The sequence below is a fragment of the Capra hircus genome, chromosome 25, assembly GCF_001704415.2.
Source record: "Capra hircus breed San Clemente chromosome 25, ASM170441v1, whole genome shotgun sequence".
Taxonomy (NCBI): Eukaryota; Metazoa; Chordata; class Mammalia; order Artiodactyla; family Bovidae; genus Capra; species Capra hircus.
In genome coordinates, this window is record NC_030832.1 from 27692120 (window position 1) to 27707091 (window position 14972).

At 44.3% G+C, this 14972-nt stretch overlaps 1 protein-coding gene across 1 annotated transcript in view; it reads left to right on the forward strand.

Moving 5' to 3' along the window:
* The window catches only part of VKORC1L1 (vitamin K epoxide reductase complex subunit 1 like 1), a 54828-nt gene continuing 50300 nt past the window's right edge, over positions 10445 to 14972 (forward strand). Inside the window, exon 1 of the mRNA XM_018040337.1 lies at positions 10445 to 10727. Within this exon, the coding sequence (XP_017895826.1) occupies positions 10534 to 10727 (194 nt within the window). The 5' untranslated portion in view covers positions 10445 to 10533. The remainder of the gene's footprint in view (positions 10728 to 14972) is intronic.

Consider the following 14972-nt stretch of genomic DNA (forward strand, 5'->3'; position numbering starts at 1 on the left):
TCCTGCACTGGCAGGAGGGTTCTTTACCACTAGCACCACCTGGGAAGCCCACACATTATGTCATATAGTGGTAAATGGTAAGGAAAAAGAAGTCTCAATTCTATGTATATGTATTAGCTCATAGCACGGAGCTAGGAGCATGATCAGGGAGCCAGCCTGCTGGAGCTTGAATCCCAGTTCGGCAACTTATTAGCTATGTGATTTTTGGCAGTTTATTTAGCCTCTCTGAGCCTCAGTTTCCTTATCTGTAAAACATTGATAACAATAGTTCCTACATCAAATGTTGCCGTCAGAATTACATACAGGTTAAGAACTTGAGAAGAAGATGGCAGGGGAGGGGCAAGTCGCCAACGTCAGGGTTCCTACTGGAGCTCTGGGGCCATGCTTAGACTGGGTGGTCAGGGTGGCCATGCTGGGTTCATGGATCTTGGAAGCAAGGATCTCATCAGGGGCGCCTCAGGGTGCCCTAGGGCGGTGTCTGGAATGACAGTGAGCAGATGCAATTTCATCAGAGTTCAGCATTTAATCCTGGGTCCTGCCTACCATGGAGCTTCCCTGGTAGCTCAGCGGTACCCCTGTGGCTCAGCGGTAAAGAATTAGCTTTCAGTGCAGGAGACACAGGAGACATGGGTTCAATCCCTGGGTTGGAAGATCCCCTGGAGGAGAGCATGGCAACCCATTCCAGTATCTTGCCAGGAGAATCCCATGGACAGAGGAGTCTGATGGGTTACAGTCCATAGTGTCGTAAAGAGTCGGACACAACTGAGGCAACTTAGCACAGCACTCCAGCTTACCTCATATCACAGGGCTGTATTGTTTTTTACAGTGAAGCGGGAGCAGGAAAAGAACCTGAAACTTGGTTACATGCAGAGGGTAGATGGAAGAGGAGGGTGGGTGAATAATCCATCCATTCTAGGGGAAAAAACAGAGCTTCCATGTCAAATTGAGAGACGCTTTCTCAGAAGGAAGCCACATCGCATGGTGGAAAGGTGGGAATGGGTAAACCAGATGGGCAGAGGTACTAATTGAAGGTTTACCTCTTACAGTAATTGGGCCAGGTGCTTAGCCCTCTGAGACTTACTTCTTTCTCATGGAAACTGCAGATAATGATACCTACCTTGCATAGAGCTTATGAAAATATATAATATAACATATCAAGAAGCCAACACGGTGCTGGGCATGTAGATGCGTGCCTAGTGGACAGCATCTTTGGTGGGTCGGCAGGTCATCTGTGCACATAGTATGGTTTCTAGTCCACTTCTCATCCAGTATTTAGTTTATTTTTTTAATATATTTTTTGATGTGGATGATTTTTAAAGTCACTATTGAATTTGTTACAATATAGTTTCTGTTGTTTGTGTTCTGGTTTTTCGGCCATGAGGCCTGTGGTATTTTAGGTACCCAGCCAGGGTCTGAATCCTGCCCCCTACATTGGAAGATGAAGTCTTAACCACTGGACCACCAGGGAAGTCCTTCATCCAGTGTTTAAGAAAGAGCATTTCCTCTGTACCAGCAGTAATGAAATGATATCAGAATTCATTATCCCTTGAAGGAAAAATGTCACATCCATCCGATCTCAATAGGATATTCACTGTGAGTGGGATTTTCCCAAAGGACACTGGGAGGCCTGGGATTTCACAGACTCTGCTATAAAAAGATTCCTAGGGAATCCCCTGGTGGTCCGGTGGCTAAGACTGTGCTTTCACTGATGAAGGCACAGGCTGGATCTTTGGTCGGGGAGCTAAGACCCAAAAGCTGCGGGGCACAACTGAAAAAAAGATTTCTAGCCAACTACTGCCACACCTAAAGGGTCCCTCGGTATCCTTGCTGTGACCTTTCTCAAAACTTGGACAGGCTGCCCTAACAAGGGTCTCAGCGCAGCGCCAGGACCCTGTGAGATGATCCTGCCTCCCGAGAGTCTTCAGTTCAAGAACTGTCCCAGGGTTTCCCTCGTGGCTCAGTGGTGAAAGATCTACCTGCCGATGCAGGAGACGGGTTTGATCCCTGATCCAGGATGATCCCACATGCCCTGGAGCAGCTAAGCCCGTGCAGCACAACTGTTGAACCTGTTCTCTAGAGCCCAGGAACCACAGCTACTGAGCCCACGTGCCACAGTTGCTGAAGCCTGTGTGTCCTGGAGCCCATACTCTGCAGTGGGAGAGGCCACTGCAATTAGAAGCCCATGCACAGCAACTAGAGAGTGGTCCCTACTCGTTGCAACTAAGAGAAAGCCCATGTGTAGAAATGAAGATCCAGTGCAGCCATAAATAAATCAAACTGTTTTAAAAATAAAAATAATTAAAAACAAACAAACAAACAACAACACCTTGGATAGGTAACCTTGCTGTGACCTTTCTCAAAACTTGGACAGAAAATACACAGTGTTGTAACTCAGCAGAGCAAGTTTGGGGTCATGAACAAGCTTGTAGAAATCTTTTGGGATTTCTGGTTCTGGTATGATGGATTGAGCCAACATAGAAATTACAGAAACACAAGATAAAACCTTCTAAGAAAAAAAGCTGAGGGCATTGTCTGATGGTCTAGTGGTTAGGACTCTGCCCAGGGGCTGGGTTTGATCCCTGGATGGGGAGCTAAAATTTCATAAGCCAAAAACAAAAACAAAAACAAAATAAATAAGAGAGCTTAGGAGAAAAGAAAAAGAAAGAGAAAAAGCTTAAATACATAGCCGAGCTCAGTAGGAAGACAGATTTCCAGGTGTGGATGAAAGAGACCTTAAAACCAGCCCTAAGAATGAAGTGCTGTAGCTGCAGTGGCCAAAGGGCATATGGCATGGGATGCTGGCTCCAGAAACTGTGATGATAAACTAGAGACTCCTTCCAACCTGAGTCTGTCCTTCCATGAAAGAGAATTGGGGGTGGTTCTTTGGGAGCACAGAGGGGGAGAAGTTTCCAAAATGAGGTGGTATTGAAGCTGGCCCCATTCATTCAGTAACCCATTCATCAAATAATTCTTGAAAGTGAAAGTGAAGTCACTCAGTTGTGTCTGACTCTGCGACCCCATGGATTGTAGGTCTACCAGGCTTCTCCATCCATGGGATTTTCCAGGCAAGGGTACTGGAGTGGGCTGCTATTTTCTTCTCCAGGGGATCTTCCCGACGCAGGAATCGAACCCTGGTTTCCTGCATTGCAGGCAGATGCTTTGCCTTTTGAGCCAATTGTGCCAGAACACAACACAACATGTGAGTGGTCAGTTATGTCTGACTCTGCGACGCCATGGATTGTAGCCCGCCAGGATCCTCTTGTCCATGGGATTTTCCAGGCAAGAATACTGGAGTGGGTTGCTGTTTTCTTCTCCAGGGAATCTTTCTGACCCTGGGAAGGAACTCAAGTCTCCTTCATCTCCTGCGTTGACATGTGGATTCTTTACCACTGGCGATACCTGGGAAGCCCATTGTTGTTCTAGGCACTACCTCCTACTGCTGGGAATACAGAAGATCCAGGCACCCTCCCCACAGAATTTACAGTTGGTAGAGGCAGACATTAAGTCAGCAATTATAACACAGAAGCTCTGTGTACACCTTTTAAGAACAAGTTTTAGTGAGATATAGTTTACATACCATAAAGTTTACCCTTTTAGAATGGTTTTATTCATAGAGTTGTGCTTCCCCCATTCTAGTTCCAGAATGTTAGATTACCCCCAAAAGAAACCTTGTACCCATTAGCAATCATGTCACATTTGCCATCACCCCAGCTCTTGGCCACAAGTAATCTATTTTCTCTCTCTAGGGATTTGCCTGTTCTAGGCATTTCATTTAAAAGGAATGATATAGGACTTTTCTAGTGGTCCAGTGGTTAAAAATCTGTCTGCCAATGCAAGGGACATAGTTTCAGTCCCTGGCCCAGGAAGATTCCACGTGCCACAGGGCAACTAAGCGTGTGTGCCACAACAAAGACCCAGTGAACCCAATGAATAAATGCATAATTAAAATTTTAAAAATACATAAAAGGAATGATACAAAAATAAGCTTCAAAAATGTATTGCACAACACAGGGTCTATAGCCAATATTTAATAATAATTTTAAGTGGAGTATGTCCTTTAAAAATTGTCAATCACTATATTGCACACCTGTAACATATAATACTGTATTAGCAACTATGTGTACTTTCATGCTTAGTCGCTAAGTCGTGTCTGACTCTGTGACCCCAGAGACTGTCTGGCTCCTCTGTCCATGGGATTTTCCAGGCAAGAATCCTGGAGTGGATTGCCATTTCCTCCTCCAGGGGATCTTCCTGACCCAGAGATTGAACCCGCATCTCCTGTATCTCCTGTGTTGCAGGCAGATTGTTTACCACTGTGCCACCTGGGAAGCCCATTAGCAACTATAATTTAAAATAAATAAAAGGAGTGATACAATACTAGGCTTTTATGTCTGGGTCTTTCAGTTTGCATAATGTTTTCAAAGTTCATCCATATTGTAGCATATATCAGTATTTCATTCCTTTTTATGACTGAATACCAATACTCTTAGACTTCCCTGGTGGCTCAGATGGTAAAGCATCTGCCTTTCAATGCCGGAGACCCAGTTTCGATTCCTGGGTTGGGAAGATCCCCTGGAGAAGGAAATGGCAACCCACTCCAGTACTCATCCAACTTCTTCCCACAGCAGCTTCTTGTCTGCCCAGCCACCCCTTCCTGCTTCTGGGAACAGCACTTTCTTGTGTTTTGGGGAGAACTGGTTTTCATAGACTCTCTTGTAGAGCTGTTGGGGGCTAAGGCTCCAGTACTCTTTCTTTCTAGCTACAGGGCTTGTGAGTGATCTGAGTCTGGTCGAGCTGTCTGAATTCTTCATCAGGATTTTATCTTATTTTATGTATTTATTTAGTCTGCACTGAGTCTTCGTTGCAGTGCGTGGGCTTCTCTAGTTGCACCGAGCAGGCTTAGTTGCCCCGCCACATGTGGGATATTTTAGTTCCTTAACCAGGGATCGAACCTGTGTCCCCTGCATTGGAAGATTAATTCTTAACCAGAGAAGTCCCTCATCAGAATTTTCAAAGTTGAATTTAAGGGAGGAAAGGCAGTCCTTTCCTGGTAGAGAGAAAAAAAAAAAGTGCAAATGGAGAAACAATGGGACCATTTTTTCTTCTATAGGCAGAAAACTGGCTTGAGAAAACAAAATTGACACATAGAGATGAAAGTGGACAGAGAGAGTCTTGATGGGGTTTGAATCCCCAGCCTGATGAGCTGGGTTTGTGTCACCAGAGTCCCAATGATGACAACAGAAGTGGGAAAGTCTTCCAGGAGAAAAAAAAAAAATCTAAGTAATGCATCAGTTAAGAGTATGAAAGCTCCAAGGTAGTAGAATGTGTATGAGGAATTCAAAAAAGTCTCTGCAATTGTCTGGTAAAAAAACACCATTAACAGGGAAAAGGGGCAAGCCAAAGTATTGGAAACAGTATCTTCAATACACATATTGACAAAGATTTGTATCCAGAAAGTATAAAGACCTTCTATAAACCAATAAGAAAAAGACAACTTGTTTTTTAAAGAGTGAGCAAGGCTTAAATAAGCACTTTGAAAAAGAGAAAAATCTAGGTAATCAATAAGCATATGAAAGGTGCTCAGATTCATTGCTCTTCAGGGACAGGCAATTTAAAAATCACCACGATCCCTCTAGAGAATCACATTTTTTAGAACTTAAAGCACTGAACTTGCTGAGGGTTGGTGAGGATGTGGAGTACCCAGAACTCTCATTCTTTGCTAATAGTTTAAATTGGTACAACCACTCTGGAAAACTGCTGAACAGTGTGGTGGCCCTGGTAAAGCTGCTATGAACATTCTGTAAGTGTCTTTTGGTGGCTAGATGGACTCATGTCTATTGAGAATATATCCAGGTATGGAATTAGAGTCATATAGTATTAGTAAATACTGCCTAGGTCAATTCAGTCAGTCTCCCTTCAAGAGAATCTGCTGCAAAGAGGCTAGATGGTCAGTAGCCTCCAGCTGACACCCCTTTGGTTTTTATTTTGCTTTTTTTTAAAGTGTTAAAAAAATTATCATTATTATTTTGGTTGCACTGGGTCTTTGTTGCTGCACGTGGGCTTTCTCTAGTTTTGGGGAGTGAGGGCCCTTCTTCACTTCTCAGCACAGGTTTCTCGCTGCGGTGGCTTCTTTTGTTGTGGAGCTCAGGCCCTAGGGCATACAGGCTTCAGTAGTTTCAGCACAGGGGCTTGTAGTTGTGGCACAGTAGTTGCAGCTTTCAGGTTCTAGAGCACAGGCTCAGTAGTTGTGGCACATGGGGCTTTGTTGCTCTGTGGCCTGTGGAATCTTCCCTGACTAGGGATCAAACCTGTGTCCCCTGCATTGGCACGCAGATTCTTATCCACTGTACCATCAGGGAAGTCCTCAAGCAACACTTTACTGGGGCCCTTGCTACAGCAGTGGGGAGCGAGAACAAGCAACAGGTTCCCTTGCTCCACACCTTTGGGTCCATCACAGCATTCATGCTGAGCCCATGCTCTCCTCAGGCTGCTCCCAGTGCCTGGCAGGGACACTAGAACTGGGTCACTCCTGCCTTGCTCCCTGTCAATCTGGTTATTCTTCAGAGACATCACCTCCTGTAAATATCTCTTAGACATCTGATTTCACCTTGGCATCACCTCTTCGGAGGACATGAATTAACCTAGGCAATATTTACTAATACTGTCTGACTCTAATTCCACTCCAGGATGTATTCTCAATAGACAAGAGAGCATACAGCCACCAAAAGACATTTACAAAATGTTTGTAGCAGCTTTACTTATTACAGCTAAAAACTGGCCAAGTGTCCATCAACAGTGGACAGACTGGATAAATAAAATTGTGGTTAGTCGTATAATAGACTGTTACACAGCTGTGTACAATAACATGGATAAACCTCTCAGACATAATGATGAGTCAAAGAAGCCAGACAGTCAATAGATCTCATTAAGTGAGTAGAGGAATCCTGAAGGAGGGGGGCTACCAGGAGAATGAGTGCATTCAGTTATATGAAAACCACTGGAGAGTTAGAGCGGTGATCTTTTCGAGGACTGTGGTAGGCAGACTGTAAGATGATCCCAGTGACCCGTCTCCCGGTATTCATGCCTTTGTCTAATGCCCTCCCATTCAGTGTAGACTGGACCTAGGGACTTCTTTTTTCCCCCCGTTTTATTGAGATATAATTGACATGTAACACTGTGCTAAGTTTAAGATATACAACATGATTTGATACATGTATATGTTGTGAAATGATTACCACAATAAGATTAGTTAATGCATCCGTCACCGTATCTAATTACCTTTGCCTGGAGGGAGGAAATGAGAACATTTAAGATTTAGCAGCTCTCTAAGTAACTTTCACATATACAATACATATTATTAACTACAGATTCCATTCGGTACATTATAGCTCCAGAACTAATTCATCTTATAATTGGAAGTTTATGCCCTTTGACCAACATCTCCCCATTTTCTCTACCTGTAAGCCCCTGCCAACCATCAATAAATGTTTCTATTTTTTTATTTTCTATTTTCTTTTTTATTTTCCACGTGTGAGATTATATAGTACAGTTGACCCTTGAACAACACAGGTTTGAACTACACAGGTCCATTTGTACGTGGATTTTTTTCAATACACATATATACAGTACTACACAATCCTCAGTTGGTTGCATCTGTGGCGGTGAAACCTCAGATAGGGAGGGCTAACTGTAAAGTTATGTGTGGATTTTTGACTTCGCAAAGAGGTGAGTGTCCCTAAACCCTGCCTTGTTCAAGGGTCAACTGTAGTTGATGTTCTCTGATTTATTTCCCTTAGCATAATGCCCTCAAGGTTTGTCCATGTTGTCTCAAATGGGAGGATTTCCTTCCTTTTTTGTGGCTGAATAATATTCCATTGTGGATACATACCACATTTCCTTTATCCATTCATTCATCCATGGACACTTAGGTTATATAAGTAATAGAATATGTAAAAGTGGTGGGCTGTCTCTTCTGAGAGTAGGTTACAAAAAAGACTGTGACTTCCATTTCTCTCTCTCTCTTATCCCTTGCTCTCAGGGAAGTTAGCAGCTTCTTATGGAGAAATGCAAGTGGCCAGAAACTCATGAATCCAGTCAACAGCCATGTGAGTGAGCTTGAAAGAGGATTCTCCTGCCTTGAGATGCCGGCAGCCCCAGCAGACATCCTGATGGCATCCTTGTGAGAGACCCTGAACCAGGGAATCCAGCTAAACAATTCCTGACCCACAGAAACTATGAGGAAATAAGACGTATTTTCCTTTATTTTGGGCTTCCCTAGTAGCTCAGCTGGTAAAGAATCTGCCTGCGATGCAGGAGATCTGAGTTCGATCCCTGGGTCAGGAAAAACCCTTGGAGAAGGGAATAGCTACCCACTCCAGTACTCTTGCCTGGAGAATTTCATGGACAGAGGAGTCTGGCAGGCTACAGTCCATGGGGTTGCAAAGAGTAGGACATGACTGAGTGATTTTCACTTCACTTTCTTTAAGTTACTAAGTTTGGGGAAGTTTGTTACTGATCAATACATAATACAAGGACATCGGTTACTCAAAAAAAAAAATCACTATATGAGACAAATCTCCTGGACAGTTCAGTTCAGTCACTCAGTCATGTCCAACTCTTTGTGACCTCATGGACTGCAGCATTCCAGGCCTCCCAGTCTATCACCAACTCCTGGAGTTTACTCAAACTCATGTCCTTTGAGTCGGTGATGCCATCCAACCATCTCGTTCTCTGTCGTCCCCTTCTACTCCCACCTTCAATCTCTCCCAGCATCAGGGTCTTTTCAAATGAATCAGCTCTTTGCATCAGGTGGCCAAAGTATTGAAGCTTCAGCTTCAACATCAGTCCTTCCAATGAATATTCAGGACTGATTTGCTTTAGGATGAACTGGTTGGATCTCCTTGCAGTTACAACCAGGAAAAAGCTAGCAATATATAAGAACAATATATTTCTTAGAGACAGTGAGAATAACATACATGTGTTTTTCTTTTAGTTTCGGCCATCAGGAAGCTCAGAGCCAGATTTGTGGCCCAGTTTTAATTATTATATGATACTCTATGGCCTGCTTGTCTATGTTCTTACTCCTGGTCTTTCCTTATATTTTGAATAGGCTTTTTCTTCATTCCAATTTTTTAGTTCATTTTTATATTTTACTGTATTACATGGAGTATGTTGTTGTTGTTCAGTAGCTCATGAATGCTGGCGACTTCCCCCACCCCTGCCATCTTGTTCTCAAGTTCTTAACCTGTATGTAGTTCTGACAACAACATTTGATGTAGGAACTATTGTTTCCTATGTTTTCAGTTCGGTTCAGTTGCTCAGTCCTGTCTGACTCTTTGGGACTCCATGGACTGCAGCACGCAGGCTTCCCTTACCATCAGAAACTCCCAGAGCTTTCTCAAAATCATGTCCATCGAGTCAGTGACGCAATCCAACCATCTCATCCTCTCTCATCCCCTTCTTTTCCTGCCTTCAATCTTTCCCAGCATCAGGGTCTTTTCCAATGAGTCAGTTCTTCCAATCAGGAGGCCAAAGTATTGGAGCTTCAGCTTCAGCATCAGTCCTTCCAATGAATATTCAGGGTTGATTTTCTTTCGGATTGACTGGTTTGATCTCTTTGCAGTCCAAGGGACTCTCAAAGTCTTCTCCAACACCACAGTTCAAAAGCATCAATTCTTCGGCTCTCAGACTTCTTTAGTTAAGCCATCTCAAATTCAGCTCACAGGGAAGCAAGGCATTCAGAAATAATTTTAAAAAATAGTTCAGCTTGCACTTGTTGAATACTAAGTGCCTGGAGGTGGTGATAGAGAACATTAGGGAAAGTAAGCGTGGCTCTAGAGCTTGGGAGTTCTGGCCAATGGCCAAGGTTAATTTGGATTGGGTGAGAAAATATCAAGTGATGACAAAAAAAAGCGGAAAGTGTGGCCATTGATTAGCCCCCCAGGAGGTGGGGCCAAGGGCTTATCCAGTCACACACGGTGATATCTTTGAAATTTATTCCTCGCACCCAGTCCTGTAGGACCCGCGCCCGCCACCCCACCCCTGCTCACCCCACCCCACCCCTGCTCACCCCACCCCACCTCTGCTCGCCCCACCCGACTCCTGCTCGCCCCTCCCCTCCCGCCCCAAAGCCCCGCCCTTCACCCCATAGCCCCGCCCCTTCTTTGGCCCCGCCCGCTGCGCGCGCCGCGCCGCCTCTGGCTCCGCCCGCCGGCCGGCCTCTCGGGCGGTTGCGCGCTCCTCCCCCTCCCTCCGCGCCCGCGCGCGCTTTCCTAGCCCGGCCGGGCTCTCTCCTTTCGGGGCGGTTGGGCCGCGCGCCTGTGGGGGCGGGGCCCGGAGGAGACGGTCGAGCCAATGGGGCGAGGCGGCGGTGGCGGCGGTGGCGGCGGCGGCGGAGGCGGTGGCGGTAGCGGCAGCGGCTGGGTCGGGCCCCGACGGGCGGCGGCGGCTGAGGTGGAGGCGGAGGGAGGCGGCGGCGGCGGCGGCGGTGGTGGTGAAGGAGGCGGCGGCGGCGGCGGCGGCGGAGGGGGGAAGATGGCGGCGCCCGTCCTGCTGAGAGTGTCGGTGCCGCGTTGGGAACGGGTGGCCCGGTATGCAGTGTGCGCCGCCGGGATCCTGCTCTCCATCTACGCCTACCACGTGGAGCGGGAGAAGGAGCGGGACCCCGAGCACCGGGCCCTCTGCGACCTGGGGCCCTGGGTGAAGTGCTCCGCCGCCCTTGCCTCCAGGTAGCCCGGCTGGGGGGAGCGGGCCGGGAGCGGCCGAGCGGGGCGAGGGCGGAGGCTGGGGGTGGGGAGCGCGCGGCGGGAGCTCGGGCCTGGGGGGGCGGCGGGGACCGGGCCGCGAAGGGACCGACGGCGCCGCGAGCCGGGCAGGGGGCCGCGGCCGGGGCCGGGGGGGAGCGGCGGCCCGGGGTGAGGGGCGGCCGGAGTGCAGGCCGCCGGGGCTGAGGTGGCGGGGCCGCGAGACCGACGAGGAGGGAGGGATGAGGTGGCAGAGTGCAGCCGGGGAGGCCGGAGCGGACCGAGAGCAGTTGGGGAGGCTGGGAAGGAGCGAGTGGGGTTCACGGAGGGTGGGTGCCGGCTGGCTTGACAGATTTCCTGGTTCTCGCCCCGGGAGGCGGGTCGGGGGTGCGGGACGCTGCTCGAAGGAGCCGTGAGGTCAGTGTCCACCCCTCGTCCGGGGTCGCCGCTGCTGCCCTAGGCTGTGCGGCCGGCGTGGGCTCGGAGGTTGCATTTCCCAGTGTCTTCCTGGTGCTAGGACAGGTGTTTCCGTGGTCAGGCCTCTTTGTACTCTGGAGCGGTGATGGGAATTTTGCAGACTTCTTGAGACAGTGACATTTGCGGGCAAACACGAATTTGACCCTACTCTGGAAGAAGATACCGGCACTCAACATATCTGATTTCTTGGATTCCCCCTCGTATATTTCAGGGTGCCCGGTGGCCTGAGTTTGGGTCTAGTCTCAGCTTAATTTCAGTAAAATATGTCATGTGTGATGACGATGTTTGGGGAATAAGGGTGACTTTTAAACGTTGTTGGTTATTATAATGAAATACCCACCGAAGATTAAAAATACATAGATTGCTAAACTGGAGGGATTGGTTTGTTTTACGGATAATCTTAGGTTTTTAAGCATGTTGTAGTTGATTTATCTGTTACACTTTATTTTCTGCGTTAGATTTTCCTAGGCAAATTACTTTGAAAAAAAAAAAAGAGGAATTTACATCTTTAAAGTGATGGCTCTTTTTTTTTTTTTTTTTTTGAGGAGGGTTCCTTTTTAAAAAGTAGCAAAAGTAAAAGAAATTATTTTACAATTGCTAGGTTACACAGGTTGCACTGTTAATAGAGACATACTATGCCTAATATTTTGAGTTTGTTAGCGGTAGTCACGTTTGAGCAGTTTCTTCCTCTCCTGTTGATCTGTAGATTACTAGGCAGACATTCATGTATATAGCTCACTAGTTATTTTGACCTACATATTGGTGATTATATGAACAACCTAGCATTGGAGTTTGTCTTGTTACTATTTGCAAGCTCCAGGCTGAGGATCTTTTCCCTTTAATGTTCTTAGTGAGCCAAGTACTCTTTCTCATCTGTAACTTTTTAGTGGGAAAATAGTTATCATTATTGCTACATTTAGACACAATGTGTTTAAAATGTAGATACCAGTTAACAGTTAAAATACAACAAAGTAACAAAAAGTTTACATTTGTTGTTGGGTATTTTGAACCAAGTTAATAGACCTAGCAGACTCTGAGATAACCTTATGAGGACGGGTGAGTGTATTTTATGTAAGCATTTGTATATTATTTTCACTATCCATTGGGAAGGGCTTTTATACTTAGAGCACCTTGCACCCAAAGTTAGCTGAATAAATATATAATGAAAAGACTGTGCAGCAGTATATATCAGGTATTTGAAAAAAGAAATAAAATAAGTTTTGATATTAGATTAATGTGGAATGTAAGCACAATTATTACCAGTTTTAGCTTTTGGATACATTGTAGTCTATAATAAATTTTACTAGATCTGTTAAGTTTTGGGCATGGAAAGAGTGATTTACGTTATCCAGACTGTATGTTTAAGTTCTTAAAATTGGCTCTCCTTTTAAAAAGAGTGGTTTTGAGTCATGTAGTAAGTATAGATTTTAAATATTTTCCGTTATGTGTCCTGTGAGATACAGGTTTTTGTTTTCTGATTCCATTTTAATAAGGCACCATAAAATAATATAAATAGCATCAAGTGAGATTAAAAGTTTATGTAAGACTGAAAAATCTGGATCTCTTTATAATTTTAAATGTGAATTTAATATGTTGTGACTGAAACTAATATTTAATTGTGTAGCTGTGTACATAGACTATTTTAAATTTGCTCACCAAAAGACATGCTACTAAGAAAAGCAAATAGCTTATTTGCCATGTATACAGTAAAATTCAAGAAATTTATCTAGTTTGACCAACTTGTTTGTAAACTACTTGCAAAGCCATATGTATATATATACACTATATCTATCTGTCTATATACATTATTTATATATACACACACACAATGGAGATAGAGAAATTTGGAAATTTGCTTGAGTCTGATTTATAGACCAATTTTCTTTTGGAAGTTAGTAGACTAAACCTAATTAAAAGTTTTTATTTTGTCAAAGTAAAAAAGGCAAATTATTGGAGGCCTCAAGTAGTAGATCTTTTTATTTGACTTAAGTATTGATTGCCACCTAGCAGTAGTAGTAAAGAATGTGACTATTTTAGGAACAGAAAGTTTGCGCCCAGGTTTGAGTGAGTAGAATTGAAGATAAAGAATGATAAAAATCAACCAGTGAAACAAATCCTGAGGAAAGTTCTCTGCCCAATCCAACATTAACTCATGTGATTTTTGGATTGCTGAAACTCACTTTATTCCCATTTCTCAATCCTTCAATGTCCCAATCCAAGTAAAATAGAGATTAATGAGAGAGTCTTGAGGTGTATGTATGAAGTCCTCTGTTATTTTGGGAGGCATCATTGTCTAAGGAAGTAGTTCCCAAATTTTTTTGGATTTCAGAAGTATTCCCCCCCAAATTGGGAGGCTGCAGGAGAGGTGCCAGGCTTCTTCCTAGTGGTAAAGAACCCACCTGCTAATGCAGGAGATGAAAGAGACGCACTGTCTACTGTCACTGTCATTTTAAGGAAGGATTTTTTAACTCAAATAATTAGAACCGAATCTCGGCATGAAAGACCTTTAAATTGAATCAGTTAGCTTTGTTGAAAAGTTTACTTTCATTTTACTTTTCCTCATTTATGTTTAAATTACTAAAAAACGTCATTGCAAGTCTGCACCAGCCTGCCAACTAATCCCTGTCTAGTGCACTGAGCTCAGATCCAAAGATTTTTGGTGGACTCCTAGCTCTTCACTTGTTAGACTGTGACATCAAGCTAGTTGTCATCTTCATGGAGCCATAGTCACTTCTCCTGTTAAATAGGGATATTAAAACCTACTTTGCCAGATGAATGGTAGGATTAAAAAGGATACACAGAATAAATAAATGGATGATACTTGGAATAAAGTATGTACTCAATTAGTTACAGCTGTTATTGACTGGAGGTGGAATGATTATTTTTTTTGCAGTGTCTCATCATAAATGCATTTAAATAGTAGTAGTTTCTTGTTTTAGATGTAGTATTTATGTATTTTAAATGTAAATTGTTCTAGTGTACTTTATTGCTGGGGCTTCCCAGGTGGCTCAGTGGTAAAGAATCCTGCCAGGGCAGGAGACAGGAGATGCTGGTTCAATCCCTGGATTGGGAAGATCCCTTGGAGAAGAAAAGAGCAACCCAGTATTATTGCCTAGAAAATCTCATGAACAGAGGAGCTTAGTGGGCTGCAGTCCATGAGGTCATGAAGTGGTAGATACAACTTAGCAACTGAGTGTGCACACATGCACTTTATTGCTCGCTCCATGGCATAGTAGAAAGACTTTAGTATAAAAACTTAAAGTCCAGAGATTTCCCTGGTAGTCTAGTGGTTAAGACTTCGCCTTCCAGTGCAGGGGGCATGGGTTCAATCCCTTGAGCAGGGAGCAAAGTCCCACATGCCTTGGGGTCAAAAAACCAAAGCATAAAACAGAAGCAGTATTGTAACAAATTCAATTAAGATTTTTAAAAATGGTCCATGTTAAAAACACACACACAAAACTTAATAAAATCCATTTAAACAACTCCACAGGTATGGTGAGAGACACAAAACAATGAGCAGAATATTCTTTAAAGGTATTTCCTGTAAGTTGCATTAGACCCCTTCTAAGAAGAGCTTTTATGTAAGACAGAAATAATCTTGAAAGATTAATAAGCTTGACAGTTCATGTTCTCAAAAAGTTGCCTTTGCAAAATGTTGAACTAGTATCCCCTCATATCTTAAAGATAGTACCATCTATTTACTACCCTCCTCTTTGAGATACATTTTTGGAATTAGATTAGAACCTAGAAATC